Source organism: Manihot esculenta, chromosome 13 (genome assembly GCF_001659605.2).
Source record: "Manihot esculenta cultivar AM560-2 chromosome 13, M.esculenta_v8, whole genome shotgun sequence".
Classification (NCBI taxonomy): Eukaryota; Viridiplantae; Streptophyta; class Magnoliopsida; order Malpighiales; family Euphorbiaceae; genus Manihot; species Manihot esculenta.
The window spans coordinates 27,914,564-27,934,313 of NC_035173.2; the positions used below are offsets into that span (position 1 = coordinate 27,914,564).

The 19,750-nt window shown below is 32.6% G+C and overlaps 1 protein-coding gene across 2 annotated transcripts; it reads right to left on the reverse strand.

Moving 5' to 3' along the window:
- Positions 1 to 4,230: 4,230 nt before the first annotated feature.
- On the reverse strand, positions 4,231 to 19,496 carry LOC110630016. 2 transcript variants are annotated; one of them, XM_021777304.2, is made up of 14 exons: positions 19,181 to 19,496; positions 19,032 to 19,097; positions 18,887 to 18,965; positions 18,656 to 18,798; positions 17,919 to 18,020; positions 16,375 to 16,446; positions 16,175 to 16,284; positions 15,993 to 16,074; positions 6,671 to 6,763; positions 6,174 to 6,238; positions 5,769 to 5,781; positions 5,606 to 5,686; positions 4,713 to 4,821; positions 4,231 to 4,631 (listed from the first exon to the last, which is right to left on the reverse strand). In XM_021777304.2, the coding sequence occupies exons 1-14, from the start codon at positions 19,301 to 19,303 to the stop codon at positions 4,534 to 4,536; spliced, it is 1,236 nt and encodes a 411-aa protein (XP_021632996.1). In that variant the 5' UTR covers positions 19,304 to 19,496; the 3' UTR covers positions 4,231 to 4,533. The 2 variants fall into 2 exon arrangements, with proteins under 2 accessions (XP_021632996.1, XP_021632997.1); XM_021777305.2 differs by lacking the exons at positions 15,993 to 16,074; positions 16,175 to 16,284.
- Between the last annotated feature and the right edge of the window lie 254 nt (positions 19,497 to 19,750).

A 19,750-nucleotide genomic window follows, 5' to 3' on the forward strand; every position in this document is an offset into this window, starting at 1 on the left:
GATGTTTATCTGAGATATCAGATGTAGAAAATCTAGGTTTTACTATAGTCTGTATTATAGGTTTTGGTTCATCTTCTTTATATGTTGCATAAATTACTGAAGGTATATTTGATACTCTTCCTATGTCTTCTGTTATTACTGAGGATGATGATCCAGTATATTTATTACTTACACTTCTATTAAATTTTAATAAAACGTTGCCATCTTCAAACTGTTCTATTTTACTTAAACTTGTATTTGGTTTTATTTTTTCTTGTTCTGGGGAGGTACTATTCCTTCTAAAATCCATTCATCTGGTAAGGTTATGTCCTTCCATTGGATTGTTTTAGGGATGACTGTATTTGTTTTAGTTAAATCTGTTTGTAAAAACCTGGTTTCTCCTCTTTTTGGTTGTAGTTTATATTTAGTCCCGAATGCTGAATTCATAGCTTTATAGTGGATTTTATATATTAATGCTATAGGGATAGATCCTTGTTTTATCTTATAATTATGAGTTTTGATTTCTAAAACTATAGTATCTAAAATATTTAAATCATTTAATGATATCGTCATATCTGGGTATACCTCAAAAGATATTGGTCCTTCACTTAGACTTGTTTCAATTGATCCTAATAAAGAATCATTAAAATTTAAAAATCTTGCATCTCTTACTACTGCCAATATACTAGTATTTAGACATTCTCTAGTTAAATGTTTTATTCCTACCTGTATCAATCCTATATGAATATATTTATACTTTTTACTCCTGTGATGACTTAATGTTCTTGATGACAAAAGGGTTATTTTTTCAAAGGGTTTACTCAATTGAAAATCTCTTTCTTCTGTTTTTATTACATAATCTGTTTTAAAAATATTTAACTTTGGAATTTTATAAATCTGTTCTTTATCTACTTTAGGAATTTCCCATTCATCTATGGCTTTTACGAAATCCTCCAAAATTAATTCATTTTTATTTACTATCCTTTTAATTTCTGAAGACTCTGAATCATCTGATTTTACTTTACTGTACTTGCCGATTTACACAGAAAATGATTCATTTTCAAAGATCTTGAATTATATTGCGGCCACTGCCTGTTATACCCTATGGTGCCTAAAACCTTTGGCTAAAACGGGTTCAATTGGCATATCCAAAAGATATATATAAATCATGACAAATTCACATCTCTAATGAATCCAAGATTTAAAAGATAAAAAAAATATATATATATATGTATGGATCAAGAAACCCATGTACGTATCACCGATTTCACTTTGATCTTTGAAGATTCTTTAGGGATTGTAAAAACGGCCACCACAGCGACACTTCCAACCCAGTGGCTTATAATTCGAGTAACTGTTATAACCTGAAGGTGAAGGATATGTGTGCAAAAACTTCACTCCTTTGGCTAAATCCGGTTGGACTCGGCACTGTAGGCACTTGAACTGCCATGCATGGGTGGCATCCATTGCACTTGTTGTGGCAACTCGGTGGTCTAGAACCCAGCCTTGTTTTGTCCTCGAATAAAAAACCCTAATCTCAAAAGTAAACATTGCCCATTTACACATATCAGAGATCATTACAAGAAATTAAATTTTTAATGGGATAAAATCAATTTGCTATTAATTCACTTTAAAAATTGAAATTAAAAATTTTAGTGGTAATTTTTTATATTTAGTGGCAAAATTTTAGTGTTTATACATAAATTTTAATGGATTCTTACTGGTTATTTTTCTCACTAAAATTTCGTCACAAAAGATTCAATTTATTGTAGTGGATAGAGAAGATCAGAGATGCAGATCCAAGAAAGACTTACCCGAGCCAGTTGTTGATGAAAGGAAGAGGCTGGGGGAAGAAGAAGAAGAAGACATAACAAAGCTGCAATAACTATGCAAGTGGTGGTGAGAGAAGAATGTTGAAGAGTTGTCATTATGGAAGGTGTTCATATCACCATTTTCAAGTCAGAAAACAAAGTAAAGAGTTCAGCAAATTGCACAAACGGTTGAATCCCAGTTGCCAATGCTTGCTTTATAAGCTCTACCTGGAAGAACCCATCTGCCAATCAAGCCATAAATACATATACAGAGAGAGAGATAGTGTTAGGGAGACGGACATGCATCAGAGGCAAGCTTAGAGAGAGAGAGAGAAGTGAAAGGAACAACTCAGAGCAAGAAAAGAAATTGGGAGAATCCACATCAGAAGGCAAGAAAGCAAACGAATTGTGCTCATAATGTGCTGTGCTTCTCATGAAATAAAAAAAAAAAAATTGAAATAATATTGAAAGGGGTAATTAAATCCAAGCATTTATTAAACGCAGGGTCACTTTTTCTTTCAGGCTTCCAGTTTGACTGCGATGACTATATTCAATTACTCGTACCTCTGAGCAAGATTTACGTTTATATTTTTTTACTCTACGTGAATAGAAAAAAAATTTTTAAAAACAGTTCTAATTCGGTGCTATTTTTGAAGTGACCAGAAATATTTTTTTTTAAAATGAAAATTAAAAATCGATCGAATAAAATTTAATATTTTTTAAATTTATTAAAATATACCTACCACCACTAGTATATTTTTTTTTTGAAAAAAAAAATACTATTTGTTAAATCAATATTAAGAAAATAATAATAGTAAATCATACACCAGCAAAAACAGCAATTTGTGCCCATCTCAATGTTTTCTTTCTCCATTGGGTGAAACGTTGGATCTTTCAATCTTCCTTGTTCTCTTGTATCACCAATCAACAACATTACCCTCACTCTTTCTCACATTGAAAAACTCAAAATTGTAGGATTTTATACCAATTTTCATTTTTCTACAGTCATTGTTTTGTTAAATATTTTATTTATATATTTATTGAAATAATTGATTTGATAATCTTTTCACTTAAACGAAATCTATAATTTGAACTTAATAAATAAAATAAATATTTGTTCGAAATATTTTATTTCTTAATAAATTGATATAAAAATTTTATTGTGTCTAATAATAAGTTATTTTGGCTTTTTTTTATTGTCAATCAAATACTCAAGGTATTAAAATAAAAATGATCCTTTTTAAAAATTATGAAAAAAATTATATCCCTATGCAGTGGTGATTATCCCTTAAGCACTAAATTTATAAATAAGCAGTTTCATAACTCATAATTTAACCCATTCCATAGAAATGACCTACATATTAGTACAACTCACAGTTCATTCACTCATTTTAGACAATGAAAATTTTTTAATCTCAATGCTGGATCAAGGATTTTAACCTAGATTATATACATGCAACATTCAAGACTTACAACCAAATTATCTAGTTTTTGTAATATAAAAATTGTCTTGATATATACTCTCTGTTCCAGAATTTTTATTCATATATTTTTTTAATTATCCTAAAATCTAGTCGGAGCCTAGCTTCCTCTCTTCACTTTTTTTCTTCATTTCTGTTGTTTTCTCTTTTTGAGGTTGCTGAATTTGCTTGTTGCTTTCTTTGCTTTTTGCTGGAGTCTTTTTGGTCTACAAGGAAGATGTTTTGCTCTCTATGGGGTTTTTCTATGTGCAACAACCTCTAGTGCTGATCCTAAGGCTCTTCTTGTATACGCAAAATATTTATTTTTCACATTATTTATTGCACTTTCCACCTCCATATAAAATTTTTTTAATATATTTTATTTTTTAAATTAAAATTATACATAAAAAATATTAATTTATTATAAAATAAAATATTTCCTAAATACAAATTATTTTTCACAAATAAAATTATTATTTAATAAGCTTTGATCGGCATCAGCACTAGCGATCCTTTCGAACGGGTTGCTCTAATTTTTTGGCTCATGGGTTCTTGAGTGCTTTGGGCCGTGGGTTTTTTTTTCATTATACTTGGGCCTTTGCTCCCTTAATGTTTTATGTATAAGTTTTATAAATCAACTGCAACTTGCTTATGGCATACTTCTTTGTGATCCTCTACATCTCGATTCTTAGTTCTTTGATTACATGTTACTGCTGACAATGGTTGATAATGAGAAGGATATGGGAAGAACCTCAGTTAAAAATCAGCTTCAATGCACCAGAAGCTAGACTAAAATGCAAACAATGATCTTCTGAAAAACTGAACCGCTTGCAGCGGGGTTTCTTAGCCCACCAGCTCCCTAACTGCTGATCAGTCTGTAACTAACCAGATTTCAATATAGCAACCACCTCACTCACGAGTCGACAAAATAATCACCTGTTGAATTTTCATCTCACCGGAAAATATAAAAAGGGGAAAAATGACGCCGAAGAATCCTTTTATAAAAGTTTGCAAATGCAGGAACAAAACGTACCATAAGGTTTAATATAAATAATAACTACATAAATCTGCACAACCCGTTTGTATTTGGTTCAAGAGCAGAGTGAATTTGATTTGTACCACCATTAGCTTAGGGCTGGGGAACATGCTCGCTGATTGATAAAGTAGGCTTGGATTTTGTATTTCAAACGGGTCTTGGATTCGTAGGATTCCTAATGCATCCTCCCTGCAATTGGATTGCATGCACGTCCAGCATTTGAGCTCGACCTGGTGGTAGCCATTATTCATTTAGAACTTAAATAGTTTGATCGATGCAGTTCTTCGTCTACTATCACAGGTGGTATACTCCATGTTCCAAGAGGATGTCCAGATATATTCCCACCTATTTTTTTAAGTACATCATGCAAATCAAACATGAGAATTAGTCCAAATTACGATGCAAACTTTAATAAAATGAGTTTACCTTCTTTAGTAGCTTCCTCGCATCTCCTCTGGTAACTTGAGCGCAATTGTGGGTCCAAGGTGTTCAACAAATTGTTGTACTTCTCTTCAGCCTCAGCAATGTAATTTGCCTGAAAAAGAAAATATTTGTACATATATACAATTTCTACAGAAAATTGCAGCGTTGTACAGTTCAATAGTGATTACGGTTACAAATGGAACTGTTAATTGGTTCCACAACTTATCCTATCTGATCTGTGAAAAAAGAAAAAGGACTTGAATAGATCCGAGGTTTGCTTTTGCGTCGGACACAACCAAGACCCACCTCCAAAGTGTGTTGAACTTGAGATTTACCTATGTTATTCAGCTAGGAAACCAGTTAATGAGCTGGGCTCTATCATTCTAATTTCTAGCTCAGGCCCCCAATATATCCCGGTTCAAACTCCAAACAGGCATTAAACAGATCCAATCACAATTATTTCCTTGTGCAAGCTCCAGGAAATCGAGCTATGACAAGTTAAGGCTTTTGACATTGCCTACCACTACAAGCCTTATCATATTCCAAAATGAGTTCAGACTTCAGAGCCTAGCATCCTCCAGTAATTATTTGCCTCAACTCCAACTCACAAAAGCAGAAGCAGAACTCCTTCTAATTAAGACAGATAAAGGGGAAAAAGTGCAAAATAAATCTTTTTGCACTTTGAAACATAAGAGACTAATTCAAGTTTTGACAATTTGAAATCGTTTTATGTTCCATTTGCAAATGTGATCCAAACTGTCATTTATACTTAAGCGAGACTTACGAGGCTTCAGGCCACGTCCACCACATCTAAATCATTGCCACTTCAACATCACTTTACAGTGGATGAAATTCACCCATTAAAAGATGAATAAGGAACTGCTTTGATTACTCACCAACATAATGGGGGCTGTTGAAGGTCCAAATATTCTCACAAACATGCGCAAGATATTGAAATTATTCTCTAGCACATCATCCTACACAAGTTATTACAGTTTTACCAATGATATGTGGGAAAATTAAGTGGAAACAGATAACTCATAGGTAAAAGTCACTCACCTCGTAATCAAACCTAGAAACATTAGCATCAACTCAGCATTTACTTGAACTGATGATGCTTGGAAAATAGTAACATTCAGTAATAAAATCATTAGTGAACCCCATCAACAATGTAAAACATGCAAAATAACCCAATAAACAGATTAGACAATAACTGCCTTTTCAACCATTCAAGCGATGGAGAGCACATGACACATGTACCACAACTTAAGCAAAGGCGTTTTGCAATTACAAAGGAATGCAATATACACAAGTAATATACTTTTGCTTGAAAAAGGGCTATCCTGTAAATTTTAATATTGTTTGGCAAATTGCTTGTCATAAGTAGGAAAAGTTAGAAACAGCTAAAATTTTCCACATGAAATGAGAAAAATTGCTCAAGAAACACAAGAGAAAAGCACTTACAGGTCGTCAGATACTTCCACTAGAAACTCCGAGATCGATAGAAATTCCATATGCAAGTCATTCACCTTCAAAACAGCTTCAAAGAAAATGGAGAACCATATTAATTATAATATTTTGGAAAAATACTTGGTAAATAATAAGCTGTGACATACAATTATTTTAGAAATTCCATATGCAAGTCATTCACCTTCAAAACAGCTTCAAAGAAAAGGGGGAAGTAAAAATAAAATTAAGTCACATTTTTGAAAATATGCAGTTAATGATAATAGTGACATTTTATTTCACAAGACATGGGAATGATGACTCTGAGGTCAAGAAGTAGAAATCGGACATGAAAACTGGCAACATTGCATTTTCTTTACAGAACATAGCACAAAAGAGTGAATAAAATGCTTTCAAGCTACAACCCAGGATGAGAAGCAATTATGTAGTTAATGAAAAGCAAATAGAAAAATGAAATGTATAAACTCACTAAAAACTCACTAAAACAGAAGCACCTTTTCTCCTCTCAACCGGTACAGGAGAAGATTCAGTACTCGATAATCAAATGATTTCAGATGGATAGCCCTCATTACATCTTCAACAGAGATCTGAAAGACAAGTTTATGATCAAAATCTATGCAGAAGCAACCCTAGGTTTCACTGATAATTCAATTCACAAAAAAATTCAGCAAAATAACTAAACAAATTTAGCGTTATAACTACTATTTGCTTCGTGGAATTTGGAACATAAGAAAATGCTAAAAAAATCCTTAATTCCTCAGAAAAGGATCAACTTATAAGCCACATTCAGTATCCATCATCTTTTATTTTATTTTCATTTTCTTTTTGCTTTAAAAAACATAAACTTAGAGAGAGAGAGAGAGAGAAAGAGGAGCTCTTTGACCACATAAAGACCGTACGGTGAGTCGGCAATTCATTCAAGTTGTCAAGTGAACCAGAAAATAATATGCAACTAAATAATGATTCCAATTAACCTTTAAGGTTTTCTCAGAATGGTTGGTGAACACAGCAACAGAGACCAAATGATGATTAGATTTATTTGTTTTCTACCATTTCTTAATAAAATGTAGTTGCATAACTTCAGATTTAGTGATAAAAAGCAAACAAGAAAAAAACATTAATGTTCACGCAGAATACCAAAAGTTAAAATTGAATGCTAAACTAAGAAAAATTTATACTGCAACTTCTTTCATGGAATCTTGACAGATTTTCACTTCAATCAGCAACTTTCACGCAGCTTTCACAATTCTGTGCTTAACTCTTATTTAGTTTCCAATTTCCTTGTGGCTTCAAAGTTTGCTCACACAATATTTGGCACCAGCTTGGTTATTCCTGACCAATGTTTTAAAACTCTTTTCTGGCAAAAGTTCGACTTTGTGATATTTGGAACATCAAAATAGGCAGGGATACCACATCTAGATTGAGATTTATGTTTCCACACATTACTTAAATATACACATAAAATAAACTAGAAGTGTTTCCTTTTAAAGAGTCCACAATACAAGAATTGTAAAAAAATGAATAAAAGGTTTCTTAGCATATTTTTGGTTTTATTTTATATAAATTTTATCAATAAAATAGAATTGCAAAAATTTGAATTTTACAGTGTTGACAAGTTTCTTTGCAATAGTGTCTACATACACCTGTGTGCCAGTGTGCACAATATTATACACAATTCTACACAATAACAAGAAATCTCATACACTTTTTTTATGGGAATAAAGAAAGAGAAAACTTCATATACCTCTCAATTTGTGTCTGTACCAACTGTCCATTCTTGGTTAGATAATTGAGTCAGTTTTCTACAACATGATTTATATAAAATACATATAAATAGCTGGAATGACTGTCCAATGATTCATGGACATAGCAATTGATAAGGTTACTTCTAGAGTTTATTAAAATTTCTGCATTTTTCTTACATTAATATGATGTTTCATTGCATTATGTAAAAACTTATTGAATTTAGAAGATATTTGCATCAAGGCAAGATCTTTTGATTCCACAGATAACTACTATACTCTCAACGTATTTCTTGATCCATCCTAGGATGAATGCATAAATTAACCCCTAAATTTTACCAAAAAAGTCTAGTGTCAACCTCCATTATCTCACCCTTTGTCATAATTTAATGAATTTAAAAATGTCAAACAAAAAAATTTAACCCTGACGTTTACCCAAAAACAAAGTGGCACCCTTAACCAGTCGATTTTCTCCTTCAGTTTTAGTGCTAATTAGGATTACAAGGTTTACTTAATTTTACTGTTTAATTGTTCAGGCTTGAGATCAAACATTTAAAGGTCAGGGAAATGCCTATTCATTGAATCAGTCGAGTATAAATCACTGTTCATGTTTCTCTAAGTTATAAAGGTAATATAACAGTTGATTTTGCGGGCTTTTTGCCATTTCAAGGCAATAGAAAATAAAATTTCTTAAACCCTGGTCCGGGAAAAAGTATTTCCCGAATCAGGGTGAATTGAAACTCTACCGCACTTTTGAAGCGCATTAGAACCTTCTGCACTTTTAAAGCGCGGAGCGTTTCTAAAGAGTGCAGTACATGTTTTTTTTTTTTAAAAAAATATATATATATTAACTGATACCGCACTTTAAAAGTACGGAAACAATTAAGCAAAATCTCAAAGTGCATGGAGAAATCTTTTAGTGCGGTATTGATGTACCGCACTTTTAAAGTGCGGTATATTTCTTTTTAATACTGCACACTGCGGTATTTCTTTTTTTATCAATTTTTTTAAAATTAAATTAGACTATTTTGTGTGTTTTAAAATTATCTAATTTATTTTAAAAAATAATAAATATTATATTATTTAAACAATAATTATTTTATTTTAATCCTAAATACAAAAGCAGTTGCTTCACAGTATGTATGAAACTTAATGTTAATGTATAATAGTTATATTATTATTTGCAATATAATTTGAATCTTTCATATTTAAAATTATATTTTGTTAAAACATTTTAACAATATAAAATTAAATATTAAAATTGATTTATAATATAAAATGTAGAAAGATAAAATAATGTAAATATTTATGAATAGCGGAAAATATAAAATATAGAAAGATGGAATAAAAATAAGATAATACATTTACAAATGATAAAATTAGAAAACATTGATAAAGATGATGCAAATGTCCTCCTGTGCCACATGGACGTTTCCTTCTTCCATGTGGACATCGAGTTCTATATGGCCGGCGGTCACTGCTCATACTGCTGCTGAAGGCAACAGAATTAATATTAGTTGAGGTCAATGTTGCGCTGCACTATATTGTGATGGTAAAAAGATATCATCATGTAATCCAAATAAATCAGGATAAGATACAACATTAGAGTAGTATTGTCCCAACGTGTACTGTATAAAATTTCCAAAAAATCATTGTGCTCCTAAACGGGATGAAAGAATATCCACATAATGTCTAGTAGAGAATGCATTAAAGGAATTGGCATGTCGGACAAAAGTATCAAAAGTACCACCTACCGAGGTCTGCATCTAAAATGAATGATCTTGAATACCAATATGTTAAAAGAACCACTGCGTCGGGGTTACATGAGGTGGTGGCATAAAATTACCAAGTAGTATATTGTGCTCTACTGTCTTCTGGAACACTTGGTCCTGACTATCTAACATCACCAAATGGTCCATGGATTGAGTATGAAATGAAACGGATACCGAAACTGCGACATTTACTAGAATAGTAGTATGTGTATCAACATCCGCTTCTTGGTGTGAGCTACGTCCACTTAGGTCTCCTCGGCAGGTCAACAGGCTCATCAGGCATAAATTGCACTCGAGGAGCAAGCTGTGGTGGAGGTATCTCAATGATTCGTTCCTTATTCTTCCATGGCATAGAACATAGCTGTTGTATGTCTTTCAATAAAATCTGTGGCCGAATTAGAAAATTGTCGATTTATCATATCCTCCTGCTTGCTTACATTATATAATTAAACATTGATATTTTAAATAAATATAAAACATATGAAAATATATTGAATAATAAAATATTACCATTGTGCCAATAGTTGTACCACGATGCAATATCCATCGACGAGATACTATGATAACGAAGTTGTCCATCTAATGGTACTACTTCAACCAACATTTGTCTATATATGGTAATCCAACGCGCATGAACTATAATTCAATTACTATAAGATGATTGTAGGGATGTGTTATGAAGATTAGCTAGCTATCGTGGTAGATTTAGTATTGGTTGTTGCATGCCGAATTGGCACAAACACCCTATCTGGTTGATATCATTCTACCACATGTAAGCATATTAAAGGAACCATCATCTCCAAATGTCACGGCTTTGCATACAATACAATGGTAACGATGCAAGGACTTCATCGGAATATGAATCTCATACCATCTGAAAAAAAATAGATATATTAAAATAACACAAAAAATGAAGATTAATCAATACACACTAAATATTTTATATTATACCTATAGATCGCCATCCTGTCAAATTTATAACTTATCTCTGTCAAGACATGTGTCACGACTTGAGTGATGTATCATGCATTACTCCACTTGAAAATAATATAAAAGAAAACTTAATAATTTGATTTGAATGCGTCATATTATTAAGATAAAATAATGTGATAATGAAAATAAAATACTAACCAACTTCCAAGTAGGGCATCATTGTGTGGATCTCAAATATTTATAAATTGTGCAATTGAAGTAAATCGTTTTCATGCCCATATCTGGAGAATATGTAGGGCTCCACCTAATTGAGATAATCTCAGATCTATGGCCCAACAAAGTTTTCTATATAATCAAGCAAGGTATGCTAAACTCCAACTATACATGCCGGTTCTATGTAAATTGGCAATAAGGGGCAGAAATATTATGTTAACCCTATTAGAATTTGTATCAGTGAAAATGGAACATCCAATAATTCTTAAAATATAAGCACGGACATATTTCTGAACCACTTCTTCATCAGCATCATTTGGGAGCTCGTTAAAATTTTTTACTAACCAACTTAATGGCAAAGAGAAATCTAGTAAGTCTAAGATATGCTTCAATACGAGGGCAGAAATCTTGCTTTAAAATGCTCGCAGATCTCCTATAATATAGTGACTCATTTGGTATTTCCTCATTCCTACTCTTAGTTTTATCATAACAAAATTAATGATGCCACAACACATGATACTCTTTCGCAGCAGCTATAACAATTTCTCGAGATCTAAATATCATTCCAATGGAAAATTCTTTCGACTTATCCCAAAATAAATTTGATAGCTCCTTTGCATAAGGATCAACTCTCATTACATCAGAGTCGAGGTAGAAATATTAATGGTCTAATAGAATTTTCATAACCACCACTAAAACACATTGCCAAATTTAAATCATCATCATCATTAAATTGACCACCAAAAATGTCCTCTTCCTCATCAATTCAAAGATCATCTCCATCAATATCAAGATCATCATGAAAATCACTATCTTTAGATGTCACCCAACCCAAACAACTGTTTATTTACGTGTACTTCATTACAAATACTTATGCCTAGAACCGAACAATTATCATCCCGATTATTTTCTTCAACCTCACCCTCAATAACAATTTGACTACTACTTGAAGGATCAATACCTTCATCTTGTATTGTACGATGACGATATGAAATATCTACATATAATATAATTGAATCTATTGGCTTAATTGTCGACACATAGTCAAATATCATGTCGACAGCTTCATCATCACTTAGTTGTGTTAATCCACATTTCATAATACCATTATCACTATCGTGATCCGGGACTTCATGATCAGTCTTCATTGACACAACAGTAGTCTCATAGATCACAGCTCGTTTGGAATGAGAAAATACCAAATGAGCCACTATATCGTAAGCGATCTGCGAGTGTTTTAAAGCAGAATTCCCACTCTCGTATCGAAGCATATCTTAGACTTACTGGATTTTACGGTATTGTCAAATTAGGATTTTTTTCGCTGGATCATCATTTAATAACAATGATAATTGAAAGATAGCATCCAGAGACTACACATTGATGCCAATAGGAGAGTATACAATTACTCTCCAAGACGTAGGTGTTATTTTAGACCTATCTTTATATGGAGATATTGTTTTCAGTAACTCTATAATAAATCGGATATTGCATTGTCAAGATATTTTGGGTCTCATACCTCCTGCTAATATAATGTGTGATAGCTCTTTGCCATTAAGTTGGTTAGTAGAAAATTTTAATGAGCTCCCAGACGATGCTAATGAAGAAGTGGTTCAGAGATATGCATGTGCTTATATTTTAGAAGTTATTGAAGGTTCCTTTTTCACTGATAGAAATCCTAGTAAGGTTAACCTAATATTTCTGCCACTTATTGCCAATTTACATAGAGTCGGCATGTATAGTTGGGATTCAGCATGCCTTGCTTAGTTATATAGGAAATTTTGTCGGACTATAGATCCAAGCATATCTCAATTAGGTAGAACCCTACACATTCTCCAGATATGGACATAGGAACGATTTATTTCAATTACACCATCTATAAATATACGAGATCCACACAATGATGCTCCACTTAGAAGTCGATTAGTATTTTATTTTCATTATCACATTATTTTATCTTAATAATGACGCATTCACATCAAATTATCAAGTGGAGTAATGCACGACGTATCACTCAAGTCGTAACACGTCTTAAGAGAAATACGTTATAAATTTGACAGAATGAGTGATCCAAAAGTATAATATAAAATATTTAGTATACATTGATTAATCTTCATTTCTTATGTTATTTTAATATATCCATTTTTTTCAGATGGTATGTAAATCATATTCCGATAAAATCCTTGCATCATTACCATTATATTGTATGCAAGGTTGTGACATTCGGAGAGTAGTGGCTCCCCTAATATGTTTCCATGTGGTAGAATGGCATCAACGAGATAGCGTGTTGCGCCAATTTGGCACGCAACAACCAATACCAAATCCACCACGCCAGCCAGCTAATCTTCATAACACATTCCTATTGTCATCCGATAGTAATTGGATTACAGTTCATGTGCATTGAATTGCCATATGAAAGATAGATGGCATAGGTTGGTTAAAGTAGCACCATTAGATAGGCAACTTCATTATCATTCAGAATAACTTAAATGGTATAGAAGAGTATCTCATCGATGGATATTGCATCGTGGTGCGGCTATTGGTACGGTGATAATATTTTATTATTCAATATATTTTCATATATTTTATATTTATTCAAAATATCAGTGTTTAATTATATAAAGCAAACAGGAGGACGGTATCGAGAATATTTATCTGATAAATCGATAGTTTCCTAATTCGAACACAGATCCTATTGAAAGATAGACAACAACTATGTTCTATACCATGGAGGAAGATAAACGAATCACTGAGATCTCTCCATCACAACTTGCTCAACCTATGCCAGATGACCTTGACAAGTCTATTGACTCGCTGAGGAGACCTAGGCGTAAACGTAGCTCACGCTAAAAAGCCGATGTTGATACACATATCATCATTCCAGCATCTATTTCATTCTATATTCATCGACCATTTGGTGATGTTGGATAGTCATCAGTAGGACCAAGTGTTCCACAAGACAGTGGAGCACAATATACTACCTAGACACCCGATAGTTTTATGCCACCACCTCATATAAACCCGACGCAGTAGTCCTTCCAGCAGACTAGTATTCAAAATCATCCATTTCAAATGCAAACCCCGATAGATGGTACTTTTAATGCTTTTACTCGACATGCCAGCTCCGTTAATATATTCTCTGCTAGACATTCTGTGGATATTCTTTCATCCAGTCTAGGAGTACAATAATTTTTTGGATATTTTGTACGGTACACGTCGGGACAACACTACTCTAATGTTGCATTTGATCGTGATTTATTTGGGTCACCTGATGATATCTTTTTACCATCACAATATACTGCAATACAACATCTAAGGTCGGTGGCTCCTGATCTTAACATTCCTATAACCTCAACTAATATTGATCCTACTATTAAAGGTGATGGTACAAGCGGTAACCGTCGGTCATATAGAACTCGATGTCCACATAAAAGAAGGGGACGTCCATATAGAACTTGACGTCCACATGAAAAAAGGGGACATTCATATGGCACAAGAGGACATTTGCATCATTCATAGCAATATTTTCTAACTTTATCATTTGTAAATATATTATCTTATTTTTATTACTTTTCACACTTTATAAATATTTATACTATTTTATCTTTCTATATTTTATACTTTCCACGATTCATAAATATTTTATATTATTTTATCTTCCTATATTTTATTTTATAAATCAATTTTAATATTTTACATTGTTAAAATATTTTAACAAAGTACAATTTTAAATATGGAAGATCCAAATTATATTGGAAATAATAATATAACTACTATATATTAACATTAAGTTTCATACATACTTTGAAGCAGCTGCGTTTGTATTTAGAATTAAAAAAATAATAAGGGAGATTTACAATTTAGTCCATGGGTATTGTCATTATTAACAAGTCAGTTCCTGCATTTTTAGAAACCTATTAAAACGTCCTTATCTTTTCATTCCGTCAATGAAATAGTCCTTCCGTTCTCTTTTCCATTAAAAACAGATAAAGGATGAGAGAATTTTTAAAATTCAACTTTGCCCTCAAATAAAACTCCTTATTTAGTCCTTGGATATTGCTATTATTAACAAGTCAGTCCCTACATTTTCAAAAATCTATTAAAACGTCCTTATCTTTTCTCATATCTATTAAAATGTCCTTATCTTTTCTTTTACCTATTAAAACGTCCTTATTGTTTCTTTCCATCAACGAAATAGTCTCTCCTCCTCCTTAAAAAAGAATAAAATAAAGAAGATGATGATGATGATGAAGGAGAAGAAGAAGAAAAAAGAAGAAGAAGGAGAAGAAGAAAATGATGATGAAGAAGAAGAAGAAGAAGAATATCCTCCTCCTCCTCAAAGAAGAGGAATAAAAATAAAAATCGAAGAAGAATCAAAGAAGTAAAAGAAAAAGAAGAACCAAAGAAGAAGAAAAGGAGGAAGAAGAATCAATGAAGAAGAAGGAGGAGGAGGAGGAGGAAAAGAAGGGGGGTAATTTGGTCTTTTGCTATATTTTTAATGGCAGAAATAAACGGAATAACTATTCTGTTGACGGAGAGAAAAGATAAGGACGTTTTAATAGGTTTCTGAAAATACAGGGACTGACTTGTTAATAATGGTAATACTCAGGGATTAAATTGTAAATCTCCCAAAAAATAATTATTGTTCAAAAAATATAATATTTATTATTTTTCAAAATAGATTAGATAATTTTAAAACACAAAAAATAGTCTAATTTAATTTTTAAAACAATTGATAAAAGAAAATACCACAATGTGCAGAATTTAAAAGAAATATACTGCACTTCTAAAGTGCAGTACATCAGTACCGCACTAAAAGTGCATGGAGAAATTCTCCACGCAGTTTGAGATTTTGATTAATTGTTACTACACTTTTAAAGTGTGGTAACAATTAATTTTTTAAAAAATATATATATATTTACCACGCTCTAAACTGGGAAATAGAAACACTACCGCGCTTTGAAAGCTCTACCACACTTCAATAGTTCGGTAGAGTCTCAATTCACTCTGGTCCAGAAAATACTTTTTCCCGGACCAGGGCTTAAGAAATGTTATTTTTTATTGCCTTGAAAAGGCAAAAAGCCCTGATTTTGCTATATATATATATTTGATACTGACATAATTAATCCAAGAAAAAAGGAACTCATTGACTTTTGTACCTCTTTTTGGTTGATAAGTGCAGAACAAAGTTTTCTTTCCAAAGCCCAATACTCTTCTCCACATCTGAATTCTTCTATAATCCTAACCCAACATGTTAAAGCAAGCAAAAGAGCTTTATTTCACACATCAAACTTTCCCTTTGGCCCAGAAGACAAGGGTAGTATAGAATAGCAAGTTGTACCTCTTCGTTAAAAGGTCATGATGTTCAAGTTGATTCATAAGTGGCCTGAATGGATCAGTTATGAATACATCTATACAGTTAGTAATCCAGCTTTCATTTCCTTTCGGCATCTAGAATGCAATGATGTAGCCAAGTAGAAATTAATATAGCAGTCAAAAGATTTTAGCAGCAAGTGTCCCTAAAGTCATTCAATATTCAACCTCAAGTCCACTTTCTAGAAATGCAACTTCCTTGGTTGGCAAATTCACCATCTTTTCATTCAAACTATCCATCTGCATTAACAAAAATAATAACTGTGAGAGAAGCAAATGAGCAATCATGACAGATTCTGCAACTGAAAAGAAAAACTTCATGGTCCCTAGCTACATTATCCCATTGCACTAACATTTAAACATGCTTGCAATTCTTCACTCTTCGCAGAAAAATCTGTTACTTAATTCCATATGTGATGTGGACCAGCCTGAGACAAGTGGCCCAATGGAAAAAAGACAAAGGCCCAGGCATATTAACCCTTTGTTTGGATTGAGGGAAATGGACAAAAGAGAGAAAGAAAAAAAAAAAAAAAAAGAAAAGAAAAGAAAAAGAAGAAGAAGAAATTAAATTTACCCTTTCCCTTGTTTAGACAAAAATAAGAGGAGAGAAAAGAGGAGAAAGGAAGAGAAATTTGATTTCCCAATTCCTCTTCATTAACCCAAAATATTTCTCTCCAATTTGCGGAGACATGGACAGAAATAGAGATCATTAGATACTATTTATGTTACAATTACTTACATACTCTTTATATCATATAAAAGAAAATCATAACTTATGGCAACAAAGTAATCTTATTGGGAGAGAAATTTTTATTTCTCTTTAAGATCCAAATGATAGAAAAGAAATTTAATTTCTTTTCCTTTTTTTCCCTCTTCATATATCCCCTTTGATTTCTTCCTCATTTCCATTGCATAATTAGGATCCAAAGTTTACACCAGAACAAGAATTGGAAGTGCAAAGCATTCTGCAAGCAAGAAGTTGATAGGAGATTATAGAACAGAATAAAGTTTGTTAGAGGAATTGCCACCTAGAGATCAAGTTCGTTACAGGGAATCTTGGAGGAATTGCCACCCAAAGATGCTAACCATAAGAGCAGGAGAAGCACTTGCTGTAAACTTAAAAATAGCAGGATGCAGAGGAGGAATGTATGGACATGTGTGATGATTTCAGCAGTGTTGCTTGAAGCAGGGTTCAATTGCTTGCTTGTAATATGAGAGGATTGTCTCTTATCTTCGTTACTTTCTTATTTCCAGTTCTTTCTGTGCTTCCTATAAACTGTTATGGGGAGATTGGTAATGCTGAGTGTTCTTGAGAAACTTGAAGATTCCTTTCTTTGTAAACAGTATGTCAACAGTTAATACAAATCAATACATCCTTCCAAGCTAACACTATCCAAAAGTCTCTTCATGGGTGTGCGTGTGTTGTTTTGGCAGTGGGGGTGGGGGACGAGAGAAAGAGAAGAGAAATGAGGAGAAGAACTCCTTTCTAGGTGGACGATAGTGTACAAACATAGAAGCCCAAAGGTTGAGTCCAAAAAAAAAAAGAAAAAGGATAAATCCATGCTTCCTTATGGAAGCGCATATAAATTCCTACAAGTCCCTAACTTAGGTGTAATTATCTCAGAGGTGATACCAGCATCTTTTATAAAAAAATAAAATATATATATATATATAAGATAACAGAATATTGATGATCTCCAGCAAATATTCACCTGATATATGTAGCTTTCTGTGAATGAAAGCACAGGTAAAAATTTGAATATTGATTGTGGATGGTTCATGTCCATTCCATGAAACATAAAATAAGACCTGCACTGTTAATGACAAAAACATAAAATCACTTGTCAATATTGTTTGATGAAGACAGTTCTCATCAAATTATATACATGTTAAGCCACTACATCTCCAATTTGTCTCATATAGCATTTTTACACAGAAGTTCAAAGTTTAATACAATATTACCATGAACATTAGTGAATGCCACCAGTTATTGAGATACTAATTTGCATTATTTTAAGCAACAATTATTAGTAAGAAAGAGAGTGACTTTTCTTAAAATCATTGTTAATATCTATTGTCATAAGTCTCAACCAATTATTTTCTCTTGTTTCATTCACAATTGTCATTATTATTTGATGAATGATAAATCATCCTATATGTGCGATCCTGCTGTTCTAGTAAAATTTCATCTCAAAGAATCAATCAGCACCCAGAAATGTGAATCTAATTCTTTGGATTTAAAATTTTAATTGACATAAGATGTATCTTGCTTTAGCTAGCATCAAATTTAAGATTATTTCATTACTTCTACTTCCATGCTATTTCTATTCCAATAAGATAAATTATAAATACACATAAATATTATGCTTCTATTTCAGAAAGAAACTCCAAATAGAATATTCAACTATTCAATTCTTTTTTATAATAAATGATCAATTAAATAACTTACAAAATCCTCAAGGGTAGAATTCGCTCGTTGCATGGCATCCAAGCCAACCACAGCCATATCTTCAAAATCCTTTTTCTTCAATCCATTATCTTTTCTATCACTAACAGGTGACGGAAAACTTCCAACACAACTTTTTTGAAACCCTATGAGAAATAGATTTCAATAAAATTCTATAATTTTTGCAAACACCAAAGGGAGTGGCAGGCAACAAATAAAAGGGCAAAAAGGAACCTGAAACCTTGTCTTCCATTTGCACTGGACCTTGAGAATTAAACAAGAGCGAGGCTTGCTCGAGGAAAGAAGAAGAAATCTGCGAGAACAATTAACCTTGTTAACTTGGCAATTGACAGAGTGATCAGCGAAAATTCCATCTCACCTTAGGTATTTGTTCACAAATCAAACTGCACTTTTCGTTCAAGTCGAGATTGCCGCATGGCTTTATCTGAAGCAAGAGGAGGGTAGTGTTACCGAAGGAAAATATGGATGGACTAGTATCATTTTTGAACGAGGGAAATGAGTAGTTACCACGAGGAGGATTAGATTAGCGAGGAAGCGGCTAGAATCTTTATTCGAGGAGGAAACGACGCCATGCGACTGCATGAACATAAGCATTCTCTGCTCTTCTTCCAGCTTCCTCAGATCTTCCATGGCGCTCTCCTTTTCTTCGTGAGCTCAGTCTGAAGTGAATCTTTAGCAATTGGGGCAAGCTTAGAAGTGGAAACTTGTAATTTTGAAACCGGAAACCAGGCCCCGCTCTGGTTTTGGGCTGGATCCCCCTGCTTCCCGATTGGAGTCAGTTTTTAGTTTGAAAATAGTTTCGGTTCGAAATGATTTTGAAACAAAAATGGTTTTAGTGTGATTCAGTATGTTCTCTCTTTAAATTAGACTTGATATGAAATTTTAAAATTACAATAGTATTAATATTTTATATATTATAATGTATAAGTATATAAGATATAGATTATAAGAAATTATTTATTTAATTTCTAGTGTTAAAAATAAAAGACACCAATATATTTTTAATCATGCCAGCGTCCCCTCAAAAATGTCGGTTCAAATCAGTTTTGAATATTTTTTATTCATATTATAAGTAAA